The 25,282-nt window shown below is 43.4% G+C and overlaps 1 protein-coding gene across 9 annotated transcripts in view; it reads left to right on the forward strand.

The window, feature by feature from the left end:
- Positions 1 to 25,282, forward strand: part of RARB (retinoic acid receptor beta) — a 672,606-nt gene that overhangs the window by 596,834 nt on the left and 50,490 nt on the right. Inside the window, exon 1 of one of the 9 annotated variants that reach the window (XM_078432410.1) lies at positions 13,357 to 13,621. The exons of the other annotated variants lie outside the window; for them this stretch is intronic. Within the exon in view, the coding sequence (XP_078288536.1) occupies positions 13,372 to 13,621 (250 nt within the window). The 5' untranslated portion in view covers positions 13,357 to 13,371. Of the gene's footprint in view, positions 1 to 13,356; positions 13,622 to 25,282 lie in introns of those variants that run through there. 9 annotated transcript variants of the gene reach the window in all.

Below are 25,282 nucleotides of genomic sequence, written 5' to 3' on the forward strand. Positions count from 1 at the left end.
CCCTCAGTTGAGAAGCACTAACGATGGTAGTGAAGGAGCGTTGTATGTTTCCAGTGAACCAGTTCCCTAAAGGGTAGAGGTCAAGAAAGCTGGGCTTTGAAGGCGGTCAGCTCTAAGTTCAATTCCAGCTCCAAGCTGTCTGTGAACTGGAGTTTCCTGAAGTACAAAATGGGGCTCAGCCAACCTCAGTAGTGTGTACAGGATTAGCGTCTACATGAAGCGTTTAGTCCAGATCCTTCCAAGCACGGGCTAAGTAGAGCAAAGGACAACTATTACTACCCTCATGTCTTAAGGTAAGGAGGGTTGTTTTTTTCTTTCTGGGGTAACTAGATGTTGTTGGCATTCCTCTAACAAATCTAAATGCGATTATTTGTCCTTGAGTGAGTAAAAATTAACTGTAGGTAATTACCTTAGCCTCCACAGAATGTAAGAGAAAAAAACAGATCACTATAAACCTCAGAAAAAAGGCCTTTTTCGCCAGATTTCTTGCTGTTTGTTTCTTTACCTCAGTCTCTCCTATTCAGAGCCTAATGAGCAACAAGAAGCCAGGCGGGAGGCCTGTGGACGAGGTGCTCCACAGGCTGAGCCAAAAGCCTGAGGAAAATGCTTGCCAAACGCTGATGTTTGACTAATTGGTAATGTCTGGGGAATTGGCACCAGGAGAAAAGAAAGTAACGAGGCCGGTGGATGTTGAGGAAGGAAGACAGACAGACGAGAAGCCAAGCATCGAGATTCTGGAGGAAGAGCCTGGCCAACATGGAGTTCAAGGAAGTTTGTCAAACGGTTTTGAAATGGTCAATTAAACCGCTGATGGGCAGCTGGCCTAAGTTTCCAGCATTAGCTCTAGTGGAGTTGGACCACAGGAGGGGTGAGGCAGGAGAAGAAGTGGAGTTTCAGGTGCTCCCTCTTGAGGCCAGACAACTCCATGCAACATCGGCCTGAGACCCCGTTACAGCGTTTCAGTGGCACCGAACTAGCGTGGCGCGTCGGGAGCCTAGGACCGGCCCTCTTCCGGGTTGAGCTGCTGAGGTGACTCAGACATCACATTCCCTATGCTAGTGAAGCTGGCAATGAGCAGCCTTACAGAGGAGAAAGGTTACCAGTGTGCTGTTTGCTCATCTCCAGCAGGCCACTCTATATAGCATCCGCTAGCAGGTCCATTTCCAGAAGTGGGCCAGCAACTTTTAACAGGTTGCACTCTCCTTAAGACAGAAGCATAAAGACCCACTTCGCTCGGAGCCCTTCTATGAATCTGATCTACTCAAGTCAGAATAGTCTGTCCTTCACATTCTTCAGGCATGTTCACTCTCTCATATTTTCTCTTGGTCATCGTGGTCTTTCTGAGGCAAAAAAAAAAAAAAAAAAGGCCAACTATGGCTCTCTCCTGCTGCAAATTGTTCAAAAGGCAGTGGGATGAGGAGTAACGAATATTAATCACAGATATTTGGAGGGTGAACGCGACAGCTCTGAAAAAATAGTTTAGCATTATTTGGTAAAGCGGAGGGTATGTATACGTAGTGACCTCTTGCTCTCTCTTAGATGTAAATGCCCTAGGTATATGTGTGTGTTTTTCTGCTAGAAAAAATGTATACAGGAATGTTCTTAGCCAGTAGTATTCAAAGGAGCCAAATGGTGGAAATGATTCCATTTTCCACAGCAGTAGAATACATAAATAAAGTCAAAGCATGAAATACTATACAGCAGTGAAATTGTACAGAACTTGAGTGAATCCTAGATTGCATCCTAACAGGATTAGGTCACAGAAAAATATGTAAGTTTCCATACACACACACACACACACACACCCACACACCCACACACCCACACACACACACTTCAAACCATGTAAAACAAAAACTGCCTTTTCTTTATGGATGGAAATGTGGTAAAACCAAAAAACCACAGAAATGATAAACATAAAATTTAGAACAGAGTTACTTCTGAAGAATGAGAAAATAGGAAGAGAATGGGGAGTGGGGGGCGCCCAGGTGACTTCCAAGGAAGACCAGGTGTGCTTTGTCTTAAAAGTACCCAATGGAATTTGTGCGGAGGCAGGGGGTGATGGAACTCTTCTACATCTTGATCTTGGTGGTGTTTACATGACTGTATGTATTTGTTAAAACTCAGAGAACTATACACCGAAAAGGGTGAATTTTTTTAGTATGTAAATAATGGTTCCGTTGGGGCGCCTGGGTGGCGCAGTCGGTTAAGCGTCCAACTTCAGCCAGGTCACGATCTCACGGTCTGTGAGTTCGAGCCCCGCGTCAGGCTCTGGGCTGATGGCTCGGAGCCTGGAGCCTGTTTCCGATTCTGTGTCTCCCTCTCTCTCTGCCCCTCTCCCATTCATGCTCTGTCTCTCTCTGTCCCAAAAATAAATAAAAAACGTTGAAAAAAAAAATTAAAAAAAAAAAATAAAAATAATGGTTCCGTTGAAACAACACTTGTTTTTTTGTGTGTGTGTTTATTTATTTATCTTGAGAGAGGTGGGGGACAGAGAGAGAGGGAGAGAGAGAATCCCAAGCAGGCTCTGCCCTGTCAGCATGGAGCCTGACACAGGGCTCGATCCACAAACCGTGAGATCAAGACCTGAGCCAAGGTCAAGAGTTGAACACTTAACCGACTGAACCTCCCACGTACCCCAAAAACACCACTTGTTAAAGAAAAGTGTATGGTAGGCACAAGGTATGTTTATTATATTGTGATTTTTTTATACTTCATATGGAATTTGTATTGTTTTATAATCTACCCAAAAGTAATTTTTAAATGTTTACTTATTTTTTAGAGAGAATGTGAGCAGGGGAGGGGCAGAGGGGGAGAGAGAGAGAGAGAAGCAAGCAGGCTCTGCACCATCAGCACAGAGCTGGATGCGGGGCTCAAACCCACAAACTATGAGATCATGACCTGAGCCTAGGTCAAGAGTCTGATGCTCAATCGACTGAGCCACCCAGACGCCCCCACCCCCCGCAAAGCAATTTTCGAAACCCCTCAGGCGTTTGCCATTTTCCTCAGGTTAGCCTCACGCTGTTACAGTGAGTGACCAGTAGTCCCTTCGTGTCTCCCCCCACCCTGCTTGACTGTGCTGCCCTCGTTCCCTCCACGCTGGGCAAACCCATGTGCCCACACAGTCCTCCTTGTCCTCGCACAGTGCTGACCTTGCTGGCTTGTAGTCATCTGTGGATTGCTCTGTCTCTCACTAAACTAGGAGCTGCCTCCGTTATTATCTACCCCATCAACCCCCCAGTTCTAGCACATGGTCTCATCCGTAACAGGAATTCAAAGATTTGTGCCGTTTTGTCAAGATACAGGCCTCCCCTTCGATTCTGTACAGGGCAATGGGAAGAAATGTGTGGGAGATGAAAACGATACGTGGTGATATTTCCTTCAGAGTTGCCAGCTCTATAGGGCATGTGGTATTTTGGTTTCCTCTGGCCCTCACATGACCACAAGTGTAGTCACTTAAAACAAATGTATTATCTTTTATTTCTGGAAGTCTGAAGTCTGAAACGAGTTTCAGCTCAAATCAAGGTGTCAGCAGGGTTGAGTTCCTCTCTGGAGGCTCCAGGGGACAATCCATTTCCTTGTGTTTCCTGCTCTTAGAGGCTGCCTGCCTTTCTTGACTTGCGGTCCTTTTCCATCTTTAAAGCCAGCAAAGGCTGGTGGTGCCTCTCTCACACTGTGTGCATCACTTTGGGGCTAACTCTTCTGGCCCCTCTTCCATATTTAAAGACTCTTGTGATTGGTCCACCTGGATTATCCAGGCTAATCTCCTTATTGGAAGGTCAGCTGATTAGCGTCCTTAATCCCATCTGCAACCTTAATTCCTGCCCTCCCCCCCCTTCGTGTAATTTAGTACATTCACACATTCTGCAGATTAGGATGTAGACATTCTAGGGAGTTTGGCGGGGAGCGGTATTGTCCCCAGCACGTGTAGTAAAGAACTGATGAAATTGTCCACTGAAATTTAAGAGAGCGACAGCATCTAGCAAAGCGTCTGCTTCCTGGTTTCAGGATGTCATCGGACTTACGTTTTAGTTTGTGCACCCCAGAATCACACCCAGAGGATGTGAGTGCGTAAGCTTGGTGTTTTGGTTTTGTTTTTCGATAATCCCCGGAAACACTGATGGGAAGTGAAGGGAGATAGGGAGGAGAAGACAGCAGTAGAGAGTGTGTTATCAAGGTACTTGCCATGCGTGCAGTGGGATGTAATCTGGGAACTGGGAGGCAGTGGGGAGCGTGAGCTTCAGAGTTACCCCTCAAAAAGCATTCGTTTTTGGCACGAGGCTGCTCTTGGGGGAATTTAACTCCCAGGACCTACGGACCACGTACACTCCAGGCCAAAGACAGCCCTCAGGCAAAGTGCTGGCAGTTGAAAGTTGGGTGAGAATACACTGAAAAAGTCAAGGCCAAGGGAATATTCATATATATATATATAGATATATAGATATATATATATATGTATATATATATATATATACACACACACACACACATACATATCATATATATATAATCTCATATATATAATATCATATACATGTATATGAATGTCATGTATATATAAATATCATATATATATGTATCATATATGTATATATATGTATATACATACATATATGTATATATATATGTATCATATATATATATATATATATATATATATATATATATATATATATATTAGGGGGTACTGGCAATGTCTGTTACAACTTGCATTGGCATTTGGAAATCTGAATGTAGTAAAATCAAGATGCTGAGTAACAAAATGGGTTCCTTGAGTGGTAGTTCATCAACTTTCCAACTTGTTTTCTGAAAGATGATACAGAGAAGTCCCAAGGCTCCTTGCTGGAAAGTCCCCAGCCTACCCCTGCTTCAACCAGAGGCGCTCCTGTTTTCTGTTTTCTATGTTGATAGATTTTGTTTGAGAGAAAGAAAAGATACAGACACTTAAAGAGAAAGAGAGAGAGAGAGAGAAAGAGGAACAAAGAACCAAAAACAAAGAAAGAAAAGAGAAAAGAAAACCACATTCTTGACCTACAAATTATAAAAATTGTGTGTCAGGAATCTTTTCTGCCAGGTAGGAATTTGGGGAGCAAAGAAGAGCTCGATTTAATTTCCCTCAGGGTCTTTGCTGAAGGGACAAGAACAGAAATCTGGATTCAGTTTTGTTGGTAAAAATAATCTTTCCACCAAAAAAAAAAAAAATGTAAAAAGCGACATTGTTCACCATCTTTGGACTTAATTCATTTTAACAGAGGCTGGGAGGTAGGAGTGAGGAGGGGAGATTTTGAGCTGTTTAGTTTTAATGAAATGTTTAAGGCTGAAATAATGGTTCTATATAGCTTTTGACATAATTTATTCTATTTTGTGTCAATTTGCCTGAAGAGTGTAATGTTGCAGGGTGGGGGGTGGGGAGCAGCAAAGGGGCTCTTGCCGAGCCGTGGATTATAATTTACATCTAGAAAGTCTACATATTCCATAATTATGGTGTGCTATGAATTAGTAGAGTAATATTGAATATCTCCAAACCCCTTATTATGGCTTCTCACTTGAAATATGTTTTCAATATACATTTATTCAGCAGTGCTTAAACATGGCAAGTCGTAAACACACGCTTTTTAAATCATGTGGCTACATTTTCTTCCTGCTTAAATGTAAGATCAGATGTTATTAACAGCAGAGGGGGGGCAGAACCAGGAGAGAGGAGCTGTTAAAAAACAAATAGCATTTTTTATTTTAAAAGAAATGTCTCCTGTTTATGATACTCTTTCCCCACGGCAAAAGAGGAAAGAGTGCTTAGAGGCTTTTGGTAGTTTCTCTGGTGATGATTTATTTTATTTTTGTGGCACTTTACCTTCTAAGAGCAATATATGTTTGAAATCTGCCATATATTACACGAATACGCTTGACCAACCGATTTGGTTAGTAGTGCTCTCTGGCTAAGGTCCAGGAAGAAGCACTAATGATCCAGCTCTCAGATGATTAAGAACATGGTCCAAATGGCTGAAGCCCTGAAGAGGCTTCCTATAACTGTCTCTGAAGTGAGAATTTAGCTTCATTCTTGTGGCAAGTGGCCCAGGCACTGAGCCACAAGATGAGGGAATTCCACCCAGGGAACACAATTAAGTATTTTTGGAAAGAGCCATTGCTCTCCAGGACATTTAAAATTCGCTTTAGAGGCTAACCTCTCCATGTTTGGCACTCCTGAATGTGCTTATTTGAGTCCTATGCTTGCAATTTCAGCATGCTGACACCAGGGGGCAGGCAGTCCTGAGGTCATGCCACATTTCCTATTCAAACACAGCTAGGCTCCCTTCAGTGTAGCTATGAGTTGAAAGGTATTGAGGAATCAAAAGAGAGTTCTTTAGGAAAAAATCAACACTTGCTAAAAACACTACAGAGGTCACCCCCACTTTTAAATCTAACACATTCATTGTAAAGGCCATGAGAATGTGCACTAATGAAAAGCTTTACCTATTTTTAGAAATATACTGAACTTAATTATAATGTGGTCTTACAGGGGAAATATTACTGTGTTTATGTAAACACAATATTTTCTCGACCACAGTTCAACAAGCTGTATCAAGTTTTGGATAGATGGTTATATTTTAATAACCTTGAATAAGAGATTTCGTAGATAAAATAAATATATTGGTGTCAGGAAATAATAGAATATAGAAAGATTATAATAATACTAAAGGAAATCTAAAACATAAAAATAAATGGCCAAACTTAACGTCTAATGAATTGCCTGGCTTGTTATTTCACAAGAGGATCAAAGTATTATTTTACATTTTGTGCTTTTGGTTTTCCATGGGCGGTACAAGCATATAGAATGTGGGTTAATGTTTGAATATATTTTATCAATGAGGAGGAGAGGAGAGATTGCATTCATATGCCAGCAAATAAAATAAGTACTCGCTGGGGTGCCTGGGTGGCTCAGTTGTTTGAACATCTGACTCTTGATTTCAGCTCAGGTCATGATCTCACGGTTTCGAGTTTGATCTCTGCATCGTGCTCTGCACTGACAGCATGGAGCCTGTTTGGGATTACCTCTCTCCTTCTCTCTCTCTCCTTCTCTCCCACTCAGTGTGCTCTCTCTCTCTGTCTCTCAAAAGAGGTAAATAAACTTAAAAATAAATAGGTGCACCTGGGTTGCTCAGTAGAGCGTCCAACTTCAGCTCAGGTCATGATCTCACTGTTTGTAAGTTTGGGCCCCGCGTCGGGCTCTGTGCTGACAGCTCAGAACCTGGAGCCTGCTTCAGATTCTGTGTCTCCCTCTCTCTTTGCCCCTCCCTGGCTTGCTCTCTCTGTCTCTCTCTCTCTCTGTCTCTCTCTCTCTCTGTCTCTCTCTCTCTCTGTCTCTCTCCCAAGAATAAATAAAAGCATTAAAAAAAACTTAGATAAATAAAATAAGTACTTACTTTACAAATGCTATATCCAGGTTTCTACTTGGTCAGTTTGATATTGCTCAATCATTGGCAGAAATCATAAAATGATCTGGTAGAAGGAGCAAAAAATAACCCATAGGACTTGATGAGTATTAAATGAATAAAGGAAACCAATGACCAAGTTTAGGTTAAAAGGAGGGACTGTCTTCTTTAACAGTTATTAAGTTATATAATCAAGTGCATGATTTAAAGAAATAGAAACTCATGGGCAAAAGTTAATATGATCCTTCCTAACACTTTAACTCTTTGGAAGTAATCTTAAATTGAACATTGGTTTTGTCTCTCTTTATTTTTACTTTTTAAATGTCTGCTTATTTATTTTGAGAGCGAGCAAGTAGGGGAGGGGCAGAGAGAGAGGGAGGGAGAGAATCCCTGAGCCGAAGTCAAGGGTTGGATTCTTAACTGACTGAGTCACCCAGGCACCCAGCTTTTCTCTCTTGTGGTAGGGACGCTGATTCCCGCTAAGCCTCCCAGTGCCCTTCGAGGGCTTCTCACAGATCCACTGTGGAAGTCCTTCCTCACGTCTTCCGTGTATCTTAATTTAAGAAATACTTTTTGGGCGCCTGGGTGGCTCAGTTGGTTAAGCGTCCGACTTCAGCTCAGGTCATGATCTCACAGTTCATGGGTTCAAGCCCCACATCAACTCTGTGCTGACAGCTTGGAGTCTGGAGCTTGCTTTGGATTCTGTATCTCCCTCTCTCTCTGTGCCCTACCCCGCTTGCATGCTGTGTCTTTCTGTCTCTCAAAAAGGAATATGTCCAAAAATTTAAAAAACAAACAAACAAAAAGAAATCATTTTACCATGTGCTACTTGAAGGCCCCAGATGATGTTTAACTCAGCTCTAACTTCTTGTAGTGTTAAGCATTCAGTGTATCCTTTTATAACCAATGGTCAGAAAGCAAGAACATTGTGGGCGTGGACTTCGAAATGAGTCAGAAACCAAGCGTTACCATGAGCCGGCCATAAAACTTGGAGCAAATAACCAAAGCATTTGTAACATTAGAGTAATAATAGTACCTACTCCCAGGGTGGAGAAGGTTGGGTGGGAACCTGTGAACAGTGGGTAGGTTCTCTGTATTTGATTTAACTCAACTCAATAAGTGTTACTTATTGTTATTGTTACTATTATTATTTATAATAATGGGTCTTTACTTCAGTTTCCAAATCTGAGTATTCTGGGTTCTTAAACCTGTTTTTATACTGTAAGTAAAAGCAGAGAACAGTCCCTGCTTCACAGATCCTGTGGCAATAGAACATGGGCTTTTCCGCATCTCCCCCCTTTCCATTAAGTGTCTGAGTATAAGCACACATGCAGTGTCCTTAGCAGTGATTTTCCTGGGTCCCTCTGGCATCATCTTCACTAAACACAGCCGTCTGGATACCGACTTTTTCTTGTCAGAGAATATGCTGCTTTTCAGAGAAAATGTTACCAATAAACGCATCTAGCCATGTTTCAAGTTTGCATTTTGTTTTAGGTAATGAGTGGATCATTTGTTTTTAATTGGAGTATAATTGACATTCAATGTGACGTTAGTTTCAGGTAAACAACACAGTGATTTGACAATTCTGTACATTACTCACTGCTCACCATGATAAATATAGTCACCATACGTTATTGCAATATTATTAACTATATTCCCTATGCTGTACTTTTCATCTCCCTGACTTGTTTATTTTATAACTAGAGGTTTGTACCTCTTAATTTCCATGATCTATTTTGCCCCTGCCCCCATCCATTTCCTCTCTGGCAACGACCAATCTGTTCTTTGTATTTAACAGTCTATTTTTTGTTCATTTGTTTTCTAGATTCCACATATAAGTGAAATCATACGGTATTTGTCTTTCTCTGTCTGACTTATTTCACTTAGCCTAATACCTTTTAGGTCCATCTGTGCTGTTACAAATGATAAGATTTCAATCTTTTTTATGGCCGAGTAATATTCCATTGTATATATACCACATCTTCTTTATCCATTCATCTGTGGCTGGACACTTGGCTTGCTTCCATATGTTGGCTGTTGTAAATAACGTTGCAGTAAACACAGGGGTGCATTTATCTCTTTGGAGTCGTGTTTTAATTTTCTTTGGGTAAATACTCAGCAGTGGAATTACTGGAACATATGGCATTTCTATTTTTAATTTTTTGAGGAACCCCCATACTGTTTTCCACAATGGCTGTACCAGTTTCCATCCCCACCCACAGTGCTCGAGGGTGTTTTTCTCTCCACTTCCTTGCCAACACTTGTTATCTCTTGTCTTTTTGATAATAGCCGTTCGGACAGGTGTAAGGTGGTGCGCTATTGTGGTTATGATTCACGCTTCCCTGATTGTTAATGACGATAAGCATCTTTTTTATGTATTTGTTACCCGTCTGCATGCCTTCTTTGGAAAAATGTCTATTCAGCTCCACCCATTTTTTTAATTGGATTTTTTTTGCTGTTGATTCATAGGAGTTCTTTTTTTTTTAATTTGTTTTTAATGTTTATTTATTTTTGAGAGAGACAGAGACAGAATGTGAGTGGGTTAGGGGCAGAGAGAGAGGGAGACACAGAATCGGAAGCAGGCTCCAGGTTCTGAGCTGTCAGCACAGAGCCCGACGTGAGGCTCGAACTCACGAGCTGTGAGATCATGACCTGAGCTGAAGTCGGATGCTCAATCAACTGAGCTACCCAGCCGCCCCATAGGAGTTCTTTATATATTTTGGATGTTAATCCCTTTCCGATAATATCATTTGCAAATATCCTCTCCTACTCAGTAGGTTGCCTTTCTGTTTTGTTGATTGTTTCCTTTGCTGTGCAGAAGCATTTTGTTTTGATGCAGTCCCAGTAGTTTATTTTTGCTTTTGTTTCCATTGTCTGAAGACACATATCCATAAATACGTTGCTAAGGCTAATATCCAAGAGACTACCGCCAGTGTCTTATTTTAGGGGTTTTATGATTTCGTGTTCCACATTTAGGCCTTTCATCCATTTTGAGTTTATTTTTGTATATGGTGTAATAAAGTGCTCTAGTTTCAGGGCACCTGGATGGCTCAGTCAGTTGACTGTCCGACTTCAGCTCAGGTCATGATCTCACTGCTAGTGGGTTCAAGCCCCGCATCAGGCTCTGTGCTTACAACTCAGAGCTTGGAGCCTGCTTCAGATTCTTTGTCTCCCTCTCTCTCTGCCCTCTCCTGCTCATACTCTGTCTGTCTCTCTCTGTAAATAAATAAATAAATAAATAAATATTTAAAAAATTTAAAAAAAACCAAAGTTCTAGTTTCTAGTTTTTTCAGCACCATTTATTGAAGATTGTCTTTTTCCCCAGTGTATTTTCTTGCCTCTTTGTTGTACATTAATTGACCAAATAGTTGTGTGCGTATTTCTTGGTTCTCTATTCAGTTCTCTTGATCTATGTGTCTGTTTTTGTGCCAGTACCATACTGTTTTGATTACTGTAGCTTTGTAGTATATCTTGAAATCTGGGTTTGTGAAGCCTCCAGCTTTGTTCTACTTTCTCAAGATTGCTTTTGCTGAGTGGATCATCTTTAAAAGGACTGGCGGGTATAGGACCGCCAGTGCACTGAAGCCTTGAATAAGTTCCTTCTCCTGCTGAGCTGGGGTGAGTAGGGGCCTGCTTAGCCCCTCCAAAGACTCCTCCATGAGGGCCCAGCCGTCTTACTCTGAAGCATGAACCATCCTCTCTATGCTGGCCAATAACGTGAATGAAATGATCAAAATGTAGCTGTGGCGGTGGGAGAAAGAAAATCCGAGCAGGTTAGATTTATTGTATTAACCATACAGAGTAGGGGGAGGAGAAAATAATCAGATTTCTTTCCCAGTGGAAGAGAAAAAGTAAGGATGCAGGCTGGATTTTAATTTAGCCACTAGTTGGGCCAGCTGAATGTTCTGTTGGTTACTAAATTTCTCAGGGCTTTGGGTCAGTAACTTTAGCTCTCGGTCCTCCTTTTTGTTTCTCTGTCAATGAGTATTGATGGGTTCTGAATTAGAGATCTCTTATTGAGGTCCATGGTCACTTGCTTGGGGTGATGTCAGCGAGGAGAGTATTATTTGGTGATTAACTAGCTTTAGCTCCTGTCTCTACCACCTACTGGCCATGTGATCTTGGGCAAAAAACCTCTCCAGGCCTCAGTGTCCTTATCTCTATAACAGGAGGGGTAGAGATTCCTATGGCATTAGGTTGCTCTGCAAATTATAGGAATTTCTATGTAGGGTGCTGGGCCCTGAGGAAGCCTCTGTAAATGTTCAGCCGAAGTGAAGAGACAGTCAGAGATCATGATGGTGATGCCAGGGGTCCCCAATCCACCCTTACTCCCACTACACAAATTTTTTTTTTTCCTATCTGCTGTTTCACTCATGTTAAGGCCGATGAGATCACAAAAGAGCATATACTCTCATTTGAAGGGCATGAGGCTAGAAAGAGTGGTCAAGTGTCTTTTCTAAAGTCACACAGCTGGTTAGGAACAAAGCCAGGCCTAAAACCGTGGTCTACAAAATACCACTCTTGTACAAATCACATCTGCCATGCCAGATTCCCACCGGAAGAAGGCATTTTAAAGTGTAAATGCCCAAGAAGACTTAACAGGTCCAGTTTCTTCAAGACTGAAGCAGAAATTAGATTATACCCATTCATATCCACCGCATTGATGGCTTATAGAAAAGCCCATGGGGGGAGAGAGAGAAAGACGGAATGGAATTGAGACGTTTCGAGGAGGAACGATGTTCCAAGCCAAACCATTCCTCACAAAGTGGAGTGCAAAACTAGGTAACATGTGCGGTTTCAAGAAAAACACTGAGGTTTTTTTTTTTTTTTTTAATCTTTAGGCTCTGGCGAATATGGGGAATTTAGTTTGGTACAGCTAAAAAAAGGTGAAGTGCTGTGAAAAATAAAATGCAGATGTCCTGCTGTTCTGAGCCAACACGGCTGGGTATTTCTGGAAGAAACAGTATCTCAGAAATTTATTGGTGGCTGGAGGCAGGAAGGGTGAGGTTGCTGAGATAAATGGGGGCGGGGGGGCGAAGGGACCTGTCCGCGGGAGTTTCATTAGCTGCTGGGGGGAGGGGGGTGCATCACCATGAGGCAAGAACTTTTGTAACCCTAGAAAAAGAAAGTTGGGGAGTTTTCCGGTGACATTTTGGATTGAGAAAGAAAAGAAACCCACATTTTGCTGAGCAAGATGGCCAGTCCAGTTCAGAGAATTGAGTAAGAGATGAAATTCCCAGAATCACAGGAAAAACTAGTCTAGGACTTCCCTGGGGAGCACCCAGATCAAACACTGACCCGAGGGATCTCCTGCAGTTCGCTGACGGGGGCGCCTGCTGCAGTTGGAGGCTTGGAACTGAGTCCAGAAAAGACCCCAAACCCGCAGGGACCCAGGGAGTTGAAAGTGCGGTTTGGCCCTAGTGGAAAAGAAAGGAGGTTGGTCAAGAGAGGTCTGCTAATAGAAAGGCGGCTGAAAACAAGAAGCATCTGGAAAGGGCCATCGAATGCTTTAAACTCATGCCAAGCTAATTGAGTAATGTGAGTGCATGTTCTTGTAAATTATTTCAACTGTATATAGTTCTTCCCCTGAGATTGCCTTACCCTGCAGTTCAAGATTGGTTGTGTGTTTGAATAGACTCTGCACGGGCTGTTGCTGCCTATGTGCACGCATGGTTTATAGATTATAGTCTGCGTTCCCCGTACTGTGCACTGATGGGCTGGGTTCTCACAACGCATTGTTTAAGGTGGCAGATAGTATAATTCCCATATTGCAGGTGTCCAAACTGAGGCTCTCGCGGGGCTGTTGGGCTGTGGTGCTCTTAGTTCCTTACCCCACGCTGCCGTGTGTCCTGAAAATGCTGTGGGGGGAGGGGAACACACAGACAAGGGTGCATTTCTGAACTCTTTCGATAGGAGGCTCTCCTCCTTTGGCCAGCCTTGGATGGCAGTGTCTTTTCACTTAGGAATCCCTGGATTCCTTCTTCGGGAAAGCCTGGTAGAGACCCCTTCAGTTCTTAAACCTGGGGATGAGAGTTCTAACTATAATCACCATGAAGAATCTTACTGTTCTTTACACAGGACCTTCTCCCATCCCTGCTGCCTGGTGTCCTACCCCTTCTGCTCTCCTCACGGACAGCTCCCCAGATGTCCGCCAGCCTACTGTGCTTCCGCATGGAAGTCAGAGAATCTAGGTCAGTTTATCCAAGTAGAAAGTGTGATTTTATTGAGTTAACTCTGCAAACTGCTGCCTCAGTGCTTTATAGAAACAAAGTCCCTTGTGTCCAGGGCATTTTCTCTGGAAGTTTTCAGAGGCCTCCAAGTAATCACTTAGACTTAAAATCAAACAATGAAAACCCTTCTTTTTTTAGAAACGGTGTTTCCCGGTAACACATGTCTCTCTCTCTAACTGTTTTGTCAGACACTAAATCAGTTCAGCCTTTTGGGTGGTGGAAAGGCTGTAAGTGAAATTGCTAGGACTACTGCATCAATGTCCAGAAAGATCGGAGTGCACCTTACAGAATGGGAGACTGAGACCCGTTTCTCGATGACGCAATGTCCTTATTATTCCCGTAACTTGACCCGGTAGATATCATTAAGCCCAAACCGGTCATCAAATGAGAAAGGGAGCCTTTTGGTTGCTAAACATTGTTTTGAATTCTATCTTCTCATCGGGAATGAATGTCTTTATAATTGCGGGCTTTTAATATCTCTTTAAAAGTTTGTTCATTTATTTTGAAAGAGAGAAAGAGAGAGCCGGGGAAAGGCAGAAAGAGAGGGGGAGAGAGGGAATCCCAAGAAACCTCCACACTGTCAGCGCAGAGCCCGACACGGGGCTTGATCTCACAAACCGTGAGATCATGACCTGAGCCGACGTCAAGAGTCGGGCACTTAACGGACTGAGCCACGCAGACACCCCCTGGTTTTTTTAATGTCTTAACACTGTAGTCATGCTCTTTTATAATAATACTTTCCAACATTTTAGAGTAGCGTCACTCAAAAGTGTGGCCTGTAGACCAGAGCCAGTCCACAAATACCGTTACCAGACCCGGTAAGACAGGCACAGAAATTCAGAACAGGCATGTAGAAACTTTTAGCAGCGTGCTCACACCGTATCATCCAAGCAGCATTTCGTTTTTCTAGCAATTTCTCTGTTGTTTTATCTTATTAAAGGATTTATCGTAGATTAGAAATGGGCCCCCTCCCCCCACCCACACACACAGAATTCTGGTCCTTCCCCCAAAGATAGTTTGAGAAGAACCATTGTTAAGACATCCAGCATCTCATTTGAATGCTGCCTACAGTTTTATGAGGGAGATCAGCGTTGCACGTTAAGGTCCATCTTACGGATAAATAAAGCCAGGCTCAGAGAGGTCAAAACACGTGGCCTCGCTCATGTGTGGTATTGTGATCCGGTTCTTCGTACCCGGAGCCAGCAGTTGACGAAGGTATCACTCTGCTGATCACAGACAAGGTAGAGCAGGGTCATCTGCGAACACTGTTGCCTAAGCCCTTTTTTTCGAGGAGGCATCTCTGTGTACGACTGACCTTGAATGATCTATGAACAGATAACCTTTGATAACATTGGAGTTCTCCTAATTCAGAAAACAGTTACGCACCTACAGGCTGGCTAATTTCCTGTGCTTTGCAAAGTGGTCAGAAGATAGTAACTGCTAAGAAGCTCGAGGTTTGGAGGAGCACCTAGGGGACCCTGCAGCCCCTTGGCATTGACCTCTTGACGGCACCTGGGACAGCCCTGCGCCGCGGGAGGAATGTGCCAGGCTAGAAAGCATGCGGTTGGGAGAATCAGGGACAGCTACAAAGTCCTTCCTCATGTCCTGGCCACCCCTTCTCTGTTTTGCCTGTTGGCCCGAGATCTACCTCCTCAAGATACTAAGAATGAGGCCCAATATTTACTTGTAGGCGTGGTGCCACTCCTGAACCATCTTCTTCCACCCAAGGCAAAACTCCCTAGTTTATTGAAGGATTCCTTGGTTGGCAGGACTTCAAAAATACCCCACCCCAGCCTCCTCATCCTAGCCACGCCCTGCATTCTCTTTAGTCAATGTCCATCCTTAAGTGGGGAGTCCCCCCACCCCAAAGCTGAACCTGGCATGCCAAAGGGGGTCTGTTGAGATTATGGGAAAGGATCATTTTCTTTGGTCCACACACGATTTCATAGAACGTAGTCTGCATGACCTGTTTTGCAGTCACATCCTACTGCTGTGTTGTAACAAGATAAAGATCTTATGTCTTTTTGACGTGAACATCCGCATTTGGCTAGTAGTTATTCTCTCTTTGTTGGATTTACTAATTTATTGATGAATGTATTAATCGATGGATTCCTTTCTTCACCCATCATCCAGGCCAGCCAACCAGTGGAATTCTAGAATACTTGCTTTCGGATTTTAATCCTATCATTTATTTTGGGACAAACTACTGCTCAGTGGAAGGAGAGCAGTTTTAGGCCTTCTAATCCTCCTGGTTATTTTGGTCCAGAATCCCAGTGTCTGGGTAGGCATCAGCCTCTGGTCCACACCTCGGGGTATGGTTAGCCAAGTAACAAAATTCCAGCTAGCTGCTGAGCTGAGTTTATCAGTGAGCTCCCCAGGTGGACTCTCCATTGGTTTTAGCTGCCTCCCTCATCCTCCTTCCCTTTTAGAATCACTGATCAAGGAGGTCTCTTTGCTGTGACCTTTGTGACCTCTGTTTCCGTAACATCCAGGTGTTGCCTCTGATCGTACCCAGCGTCCCAGCCTCTGATGGCCTGGTCACTGCATCTGGGGACCACGCCAGAAACTGTATGTGGGTTGCCTCAGGGGGTCCAGAGATGGAAGAGGAGTAGGAAGGAGACTATTTCACATGTTATAATAAGCTTATATGACTTCTGAAATTAAGAAGAGTAATAGAAAAGATGAAAGAAAAAAGAAATCAGCCCTCCTTGCTTGTTGGCTAGAGTTCAGTCCATAGTAGAACCCTCCTCTCTCAGTGGCCACCTGACTTACTCATGACCCACTCTTTTCCTGACTCCTCACATTCTGCCCTATACCCTCTACAGAGGCAATAAATGCTTCTCTCAAGTTTACTCAGCAAACTTCGGCCCATGGGCCAAAGTGGGTGGATCACCGTTTTTGTAAATAAAGTTTTATTGGAACACAGCCATGCGCATTTGTTGATACTGATTGCCTATGGCTGCCATCCCAGTACAACCACAGAACTGAGGAGTGGTGACAGAGACAGTTCACAAAACCTGAAATATTACTCTCTGGTCCTTTCCAAACTCAGTGTGCTGACCCCTGTTCTATGTTAATAAATGCATCCATCTAGGGGCGCCTGGGTGGCTGAGTCGGATAAACGTTAGAGTTTGGCCCAGGTCATGATCTCACGGTTCATGAATTTGAGTCCCACGTCAGACTCTGTGCTAACAGCTCAGAGCCTGGAGCCTGCCTGCTTTGGATTCTGTGTCTCCCTCTCTCTCTGCCCCTCCCCCTTGCGCGCTCGCTCACGCGCTCTCTCTCTCTCTCAAAAATAAATAAACACTAAAAATAAACAAATAAATGCATCGATCTAGCTACTCTGATGGTCCTGATTCCCTGCCCACTCTCCTCAGACTTTCCACTACCTTGGCTCTCAGGACCCACGTTCCTGATGTTTCTTCCCCCAGCCCCTGTGACAATGAATCCTCATTATCCTTTGCTGCTCACTCTGGCCACCTTTTCTGTCTTCCACACTGATCTTTACGCTTCAACCATAAGCATATACGAGGGCATGGTTTTTTGTCTTCTTGTTCACTTCTGTCTCCCTGGTGCCTAGAACAGTGCCTGGTACATGTGTAGTGACCAGATGAGTGACCCTAACCCTGTCTGGAGGAAGGTTGATCGTCACGTCACCTTGCAGAACAGTCTTGTTTGGACTTCACAGGTAAACAGGTGTATCCCAGTAAGAGTCTGAAGAGAAGAGTTTAGCTTGGGGTCATGAACATTTCCGCTCACACAGCCAAGACCTGGGGCCTTAGGGCACTGCTTTCCATTTAATTGGTGCCAACATTCAAGCCCTTATTCTGACGTAGCGTGTGTATGATGCATGAAGGTAGTGGTGAATTTGTAAATCTTCCTCAATTCACATCCACGTTTGGTCCAGTCTGGAGATGACACAAAGGAGAGTAGCTTAGAACCAGTAAAGTTCACAAGGAGAGAAAGTAAAACGCATGAAATTGCCGTAAAATGGTTCTCTGGCCCCTTTCTTCACAGACTCCTGGGTCCCTTTGTAGCCACCACCCTAATGACAGCTGAGGACCCTGTTCTTCATTTTGTGGAAGGTGGTTTATTTTTCCCTTCTCTCTTTGTATAGTTGATTTAGATTATGTTTTCAAACAAATTACCGTCTGAAAAAGGAAGGAAGAAAGAGAAGGTGGGAAGAAGAAAGGGAAGCTAACTTAAGTCTTTTATTATTAAGGTCAAGGTTGGCAAAGAGGTTTCATCTTCTGTGTTAATGCTGATCAATTAGTAATGGTTGCTGGGATCTACTTGGGTCACTGCTGAGAAGGATTCTGGGGCTATCTTCAGGCTCAGTGACAAAAAGCTATAATCAATTAGTATCGAGTGCATGGATGTCTGCATGGGTGTGAAAGAAAGGAAGTTGTGGCTTCCAGAAAAATTAAAGAGGCAAAGGAGAAAGTGAGCATAGTGCGGGCACTGGAGGGGGAGTATTATTAGTTCAGAGAAGGTAGCCCAGGTAGGCCTCCCTGGGAAGATGATAGTTGAGAACAGATCTGCAGGTGAGGAATTGAGCCCAGTGGGTGTCTAAGGGAAGAGCTTTCCAGGCATGAGGAAGTACAAGTCCAAAGGTGCTGGTGCAGTCAGGGAACAGCCAGGAGGCCATTGTAGCTGGAACAGAGCAAGTCAAAGGGGGGCTGAAATCGTTATACTTATGTTACTGATCTTAGGAGAATATATATATACATGTATATATACGTATATATACGTATATATATATATATGTACATACATATATACGTATATACATACATATATACGTATATACATATATACGTATATATGTATGTATATGTGTATATATGTATATACATACATATATATGTATGTACATATATGTGTGTGTATATACATATGTATACATATATATGTATGTATATACATATATATACATATACATATATATATGTATATATATATATGTATATATATATATGTATTCTCAGTGGCCCAGTTGGTTAAGCCTCAGTTGGTTAACTCTAGATTTTGGTCAGGTCATGATCTCACAGTTCATGAGTTTGAGCTCTTGCATCAGGCTCTGTGCTGATGGTACAGAGCCTGCTTGGGATTTTCTCTCTCTCTCTCTCCCCCTCCTCCACTCAAGCTGTCTCTCTCTTAAAAAAAAATTTTTTTTTAATTTTTAGAAAGAAAAATGTGTATATAATCTTGGAAATTGTGACCATCTTCCCTCTTGTTGAAAACTTAATCTTTAGCGATACAACAGACATTACTGACTGAGGGAACAGTGATGGCTCTGTTCTAGATGGGCCAAATGTCTGTCTCCACAGATGTGGAGTTTAAGACTGATGATAGTAGCAAAAGCAAGAGTTTTCTTCCTAGTACTATTCCTCTCCCATATTATATTGCATTTAAATCAGCTAACAGTGGATTCTCCTGTTTCTGCAGGAAGTGTTTCTGTATCTCTATCACCTCGACCATTTCTCTAAGTTTTCTTTTTTTCCCCTTAGAATTCTCCGTGAGTGTTCATTCAGGGTTGTTTGGTCATAAGCATCAGAAACCAACTTGGCCAACTTAATTAAGCAAAGAGCAATTCATTGGAAAGCAACTAGGGGCTCCCAGAATAGCCTAGAGGCTAGAGAACCAGATTTGGAAAAGAGCTGGAACCAAGTGGCTCTGGAGGCTGGGAAGGTAGCCTCCTGTAGACAGTTTGGCCAGAATGCCACCATTAAAAACACTGAACCCGGGTCACCTGTTTCATCTTCCAGATTCTCAGCGCCGGGAAAGACAGCCCCAATGGCAAACTGGGACCACTCCCCTCTGACCCTACAGAGGAAAGGGGGGATGACCGGGTCCTCCTATCCTCTATAATAAACAAATGGAGCAGGTACTATCAGAATTGTAGAGGTAATTGGGGTAGAGGTAATTTCCCCAAGGGGAATTAAGGTAATGATAAGGAGGAGAAATTGATACTAAGAACTTCCCCCATCCCTCCAGCTCTCTAATGTCTACTTCAGGGTGCAACCAAGAGTCTCCTATTTCTATTGTAGGATTAAAAAAAACCTGTTCTGTTCAGTTGGGTCTTGATTCATCTAAGAATGGCTCAAGACAGGTGAAATTTGGCCAAATTACAGAATTTGATGTAATGAAGCTTTGCAGCCATCATCTGTCATCATTTCCCAGAGTGTCTGCAAATAAGCCCTCGATATTAGTACCTGCCGTCTCTGCAGTGCTTTTCAAGGACCTTGCAAGTACTTTCCAACCACGTTCTTGCGTAATCCTTATGGCTCTGTGACATATGTATTATTGTCCCTGTTTGCAGATGAGGATCAGAGGCAAGGAAGGCTCAGTGACTGGCTCACATAGTGCTGGTGACAGGTCTGCTTCCTAAGCATGTGCTCTAATCAGTAATTCAAGATGATGACATTTATGTACACTGGTGGGTCTCAACCCAGGCCATTTTTGCCCTTCAGGAACATTGGCAATATCCGGAAACCTTTTTGGCTGTTACATACAGCTGGGGGAGGTGCTGCTGTCTTCTGGTGGGAAGAGGCCAGGGGTGCTGCTAAAATGTCCCACCATGCACAATACAGGCCCCACGACAAAGAACCGTCTAGTCCCAGATGTCAGTAATGCTGAGGCTGAGAAAACCTGCAATATACCAATATACACGCATGGACACATGGTCTGTGATTGCACAAAGCGCCTATGGCGCTGTGGGGTCTGAACATGCCCATGAATTGGCTCCTGAAAGATAAAACTCCCTGTGAGTGGGAATCAGCTGCTAATACTGTCTTAATTAACTATGCATTGCCGTAACTAAATCTCACCCGAAGACCCCCAGCTTCTACTCTCCCTTGACACACATCCTCCGAAGAAGGCAAGGGTCGGTGGGCCTGCCCAGACGGTGAAACCGAAGAAGCCCCGTGCTTCAGGATGGGCCGGGCCCTCTGTGAGTGTCTCAATAACTCTGCATGGCCGGGCAGCCTGGCAAATCTACTCCCTCTGGGCAGTGGCTGTTTGCAAAGCGAGGCTGAGGCTGGCCAAAGAGGTCACAGTTGTCCTGTAATCAGATTATGTTGCTATATCCGACCATTGGCCATCTGTGGCCCAATAGGGAACTATTAAACCAACAGCACTGACCTAAGTGAGATGGACGATAGCAATGTTCCTTGGAGCGATGGAATGACCAGAGACACTGTGTAATAGCCCTGCCAACGGGGGTTAGCAGATGGGCCTTTTTGACAGGAATAGAGCTTATCTGCTCCCACAAAGGTGAATGAGATTGGAAATGCAGAATTAACCTCGTTCTATAGAATGTATCCCATGATCTGCAAAGAAGGGCAAGAACCAAGCCTATGGCAGATTGACCCAAGGTTAGTACTAGAAACTGCCTGTGATTTGGCCATGTGTTTCAAAAGCCTTTATAGTCCCCTTCTGGAAAGCTGTTTTTTTTTTGTTTTTTTTTTAATGTAATTTATTGTCAAGTTGGCTAACATACAGTGTATATATACGATGTGCTCTTGGTTTGGGGGGTAGATTCCCCGTGACGCATCACTTAACATACAACACCCAGTGCTAAGAAATAATTTAAAAATATGTGCGATGACGACGTACAGAGATGTTCATTGCAGCATTATATATATAAAAGAGGCGGGAACATAAAGGACTAGCAAGAAAAGAATGGCAATATAAATTAATTCACACCCATAGAAAGGAGCATTATGCTGCCATTGAAAAAGCAATTTTTTCATGATCTGGGGAAATATCCACAATGCTGAGTTGAAATGAGAAGCAAGATTTAAAAATTTGGATATTCTGTGACCTATAATTCAACAAGGGCTTCTTTCTAGAACACGGATTAATTATAATTTGTATTTTCTTTTTTGCAAATTTCATTATTTTCCAAAGAATCTACAGTGAGCCTCTGCTGCATTTTATTTCATTTTATTTTATTATTTTTGTTGTTGTTGTTGCTCTTTTTAAAAAGGTGCTCCCTTTTCCTTTCAAAGGAAAGAATCAGGTCCTCGTATTGTGTGGAGACTCTAGGGAACTAGTTGCCCAAAATCTACTTTAACAGCTGTCTTCCCCAAAAAGCAGTTTCTACCTAAAAAATTAAGTTTGTCTTGTGCCTTCTGCCCCTTGTTGTGCTCACACTAGTAATTATTTGGATGCTCTCCTCCTCCTGCTGGTGAATTGCATCCCTGCCTGTCCAGGACTTGGAAAACAGATGAAGGTTGCTGTTGGACTTGTGGGATCATCCCGGAAGTGCTTCGCCAGCACGTGTACGTTGTGGGCAGCATTTTCAGGAAGCTGCCACCTTCCTGCGCATATCCAGCTGCCGTTCTTCTTGGCCTCTCTCTGCAATATTTAGATCTTTTTTCTAAATAGAAGGCAGTTTTGTAAGCAGCAGCCTACGGCCCATCTGTGGTCATCAGAGTTGCATTAAGTTCACCTGAGTTGTTGGTTTCAGGAAAGAAGGTGGAAGAGTTTCAAGAATTTTGTTCATTCTCTCCGCATTTCCACCTGGCATAGCTTTGCCCTCTCCTCTTAGGAAAGGTGGCAACGGCGGGCTCTCTTAAACCACAAGGATGCTTTCTTTTGTCTGTTCCATACGCATAGCCTAGTAAAGGTGCCCAGGGTGGCCCGGCATCTGTCTGCAGAGGTTCACTCTTGTGTCCCTGTCTCCCAAGGCAGAAGCCGCATGAGAACTTGGGTTGCGATTATTCAACACTGTCTGACTTGCACAGGCCGTTCTCCACAGGCCCAGCCCGCGATCAGATGTTCACATGCTCTTTGCCCTCATTGCCACTAAACACAGCTGGCACCGTTCTGAGGCGCTGGTGAAGACGGAAAGCAGGGCCGCCTCAGGACCTGGGCTCTCAAGATAGACAGAAGGTCTCCCTGCCGCCCGCACCTTTGCCGCAGCTCCTACGTGCAGGACTGAGCCATGCCTCTCCTCCTTGCCTGGTGCTAGGCTCCCGTTCCAGAGCCTTGGCAACAACCAAGATGGGTCAAGGGCCCCGAGGCACTGGGCACTGTTATGGACGTGTTGTGGTGATGTGAACAATTCCTAAAATTGCCGCCCTCCTGGAGCTTCCATTCTAATGGAGGAGAAAGATAAGAAAGAAGACAAGTACAGTAAGGAGATAAATAAAGCCAGGAAGGGTGATAGGATTGTTGGAGGTAGGGGTTGTGATTTTTGATGGAGTAGCCTGACGACACCTGACTATGGATACACTATTCCCTAGTTTTTGAGAAAAATTTTCTCATGTCTGTCTATTTTTGAGCGGGATGGAGCGCGAGTAGGGGAGGGGCAGAGAGAGAGAGGGAGACACAGAATCAGAAACAAGCTCCAGGCTCTGAGCTGTCAGCACAAAGCCCCACGTGGGGCTTGAACTCAGGAAGGGTGAGATTGTGACCTGAGCTGAAGTTCAGATGCTCAACAGGCTGAGCCGCCCAGATGCCCCTCCCTAGTTGTTTTCCTTTTTTTTTTTTTAATTTGTATTTATCTTTTTAATTTACATCCAAGTTAGTTAGCATATAGTACAACAACGATTTCAGGAGTAGATTTCTTAATGCCTCTTACCCAAGTTTATTTCTTTTTTTTAATTTTTTAAATGTCTATGTATTTATTTTTCTTTTTTTTTTAATATAATTTATTGTGAAATTGGCTAACATACAGTGTATACAGTGTGCTCTTGGTTTTCCCTCCTTAGTTTTTTAATACTGCCTCTGAGAAAGGTCTCTTGAGAAGATGACCTCTGAGTAAAGACTCTAAGGAGGCGAGGGAGAGAGGTGTGGGGATATGTGGGGGGAGGGGAAGTGCTCCAGGCCGAGGAAACAGCCAGTACAAAGACCCTGAGGTGGGAGCCTTCCCTTGTATGTTTGAGGACCAACATGGCAGCCCATGTGTCAAGAGGAGAATAAACAAATGGGCATAACACAGGAGGGGGAATCCGAGAGGCCCCAGGGGGCTTCGCATAGACCAGCTCCTACCCCAAGTTTGATGGGAGGCTGTTGGGTGTTGGGGCAGAAGGGTGACATACTTTGGTTTTAGTAGGCTTAAGATGGCCATGAGGCTGAAACTCAACCACGGGGAAGGTAAGGGCAGAAGCAGAGAGAGTGGTTGGCAGGCTCTGACCAGGTGGGCAGTGAGGTGGGGGCAGGGTTTCCAGGAATCACATGCTCTCTTTTCTCTTTCTCTCATGGATTCATTCCTAGTTGAGAAGCTGCATAAATCAGAAGGAGATCAAAACATCTGCAGCTTGTTTCTAAGAGTCTCCTTAGAGTCTGAGGACCTTACCAGGGATGGAGAAAAGCTACTTTCTTTTAAAAGGAAAAAAAAAAATCTACATTTAAAAAAATAATTGAAATAGCAGAGGCTTGCTATAGACAATTTGGAAAGTGCTGAAATTTATAAAGAAGAAAATCAAAATCACAGTCTCCTATTCCAGATATAGGCCCTGTTAATATCTTGATTTATTTTCTCCCCTTTTTTCTAGTCACATATGTGTATATATTTATTATTTTAGTTAAACTTAACATGGTGGCTATTTCCCCCATGTTATTAAACAGCAACATAATGTTCCTTCCTATGATTTTCTTTTTCTTTTTTTCTTTTTTTTTTAAATTTACATGTAAATTAGTTAGCATCTAGTGCAACAATGATTTCAGGAGTAGATTCCTTAGTGCCCCTTACCCATTTAGCCCATCCCTCCTCCCACAACCCCTCCAGTAACTCTCAGTTTGTTCTCCATATTTATAAGTCTCTTATGTTTTGTCCCCCTCCCTGTTTTTATATTATTTTTGTCTCCCTTCCCTTATGTTCATCTGTTTTGTCTCTCAAAGTCCTCATATGAGTGAAGTCATGTGATTTTTGTCTTTCTCTGACTAATTTCGCTTAACATAAAACACTCTAGTTCCATCCACGTAGTTGCAAATGGCAATATTTCATTCTTTTTGACTGCTGAGTAATACTCCATTGTATATGTATATACCACACCTTCTTTGCCCATTCATCCATCGATGGGCATTTGGGCTCTTTCCATACTTTGGCTATTGTTGAAAGTGCTGCTAGAAACATGGGGGTGCATGTGTCCCTTCGAAACAGCACACCTGGATCCCGTGGATAAATGCCTAGTAGTGCAACTGCTGGGTCATAGGGTAGTTCTGTTTTTAGTTTTTTGAGGAATCCTTCCTATGATTTTAAATTAATTTATATAGTCACTTGCTTATTGGAGGCTGTGGCTTCCCTGTGTGGCCCCAATGGACTTGCTAAACTACACCCTCAAGTCAGATAAACATAAGCACACTGTCATGGGCAGGGTTGACACCTGAAGGCCTCCTCGCAGGGCAGAGCCTGCCCATGGGAACTTCCACATCATGGAACCCAGGCCTGCGTGCCCTTTCCTACAGGCAGGTAGATGTTGAGAAGGCCCAGAGGGGCTTGAGCCCAAAACACTAAGTGCCTTCCTTCAGACTCACGAAGACAAATCCCTGCTCCTCCCTGCAGAAGGCAGAAGGAGAGACAGGGAGAAAAGTCAAGAATGTCACCCTCCTGAAAGACCCGCATATGGAACCCCAAGGCCAGAGAAGCAGAAGTACCCTCCTACCACTGAG

This window comes from Panthera onca, chromosome C2 (assembly GCF_046562875.1).
Source record: "Panthera onca isolate mPanOnc1 chromosome C2, mPanOnc1 haplotype 2, whole genome shotgun sequence".
Taxonomy (NCBI): Eukaryota; Metazoa; Chordata; class Mammalia; order Carnivora; family Felidae; genus Panthera; species Panthera onca.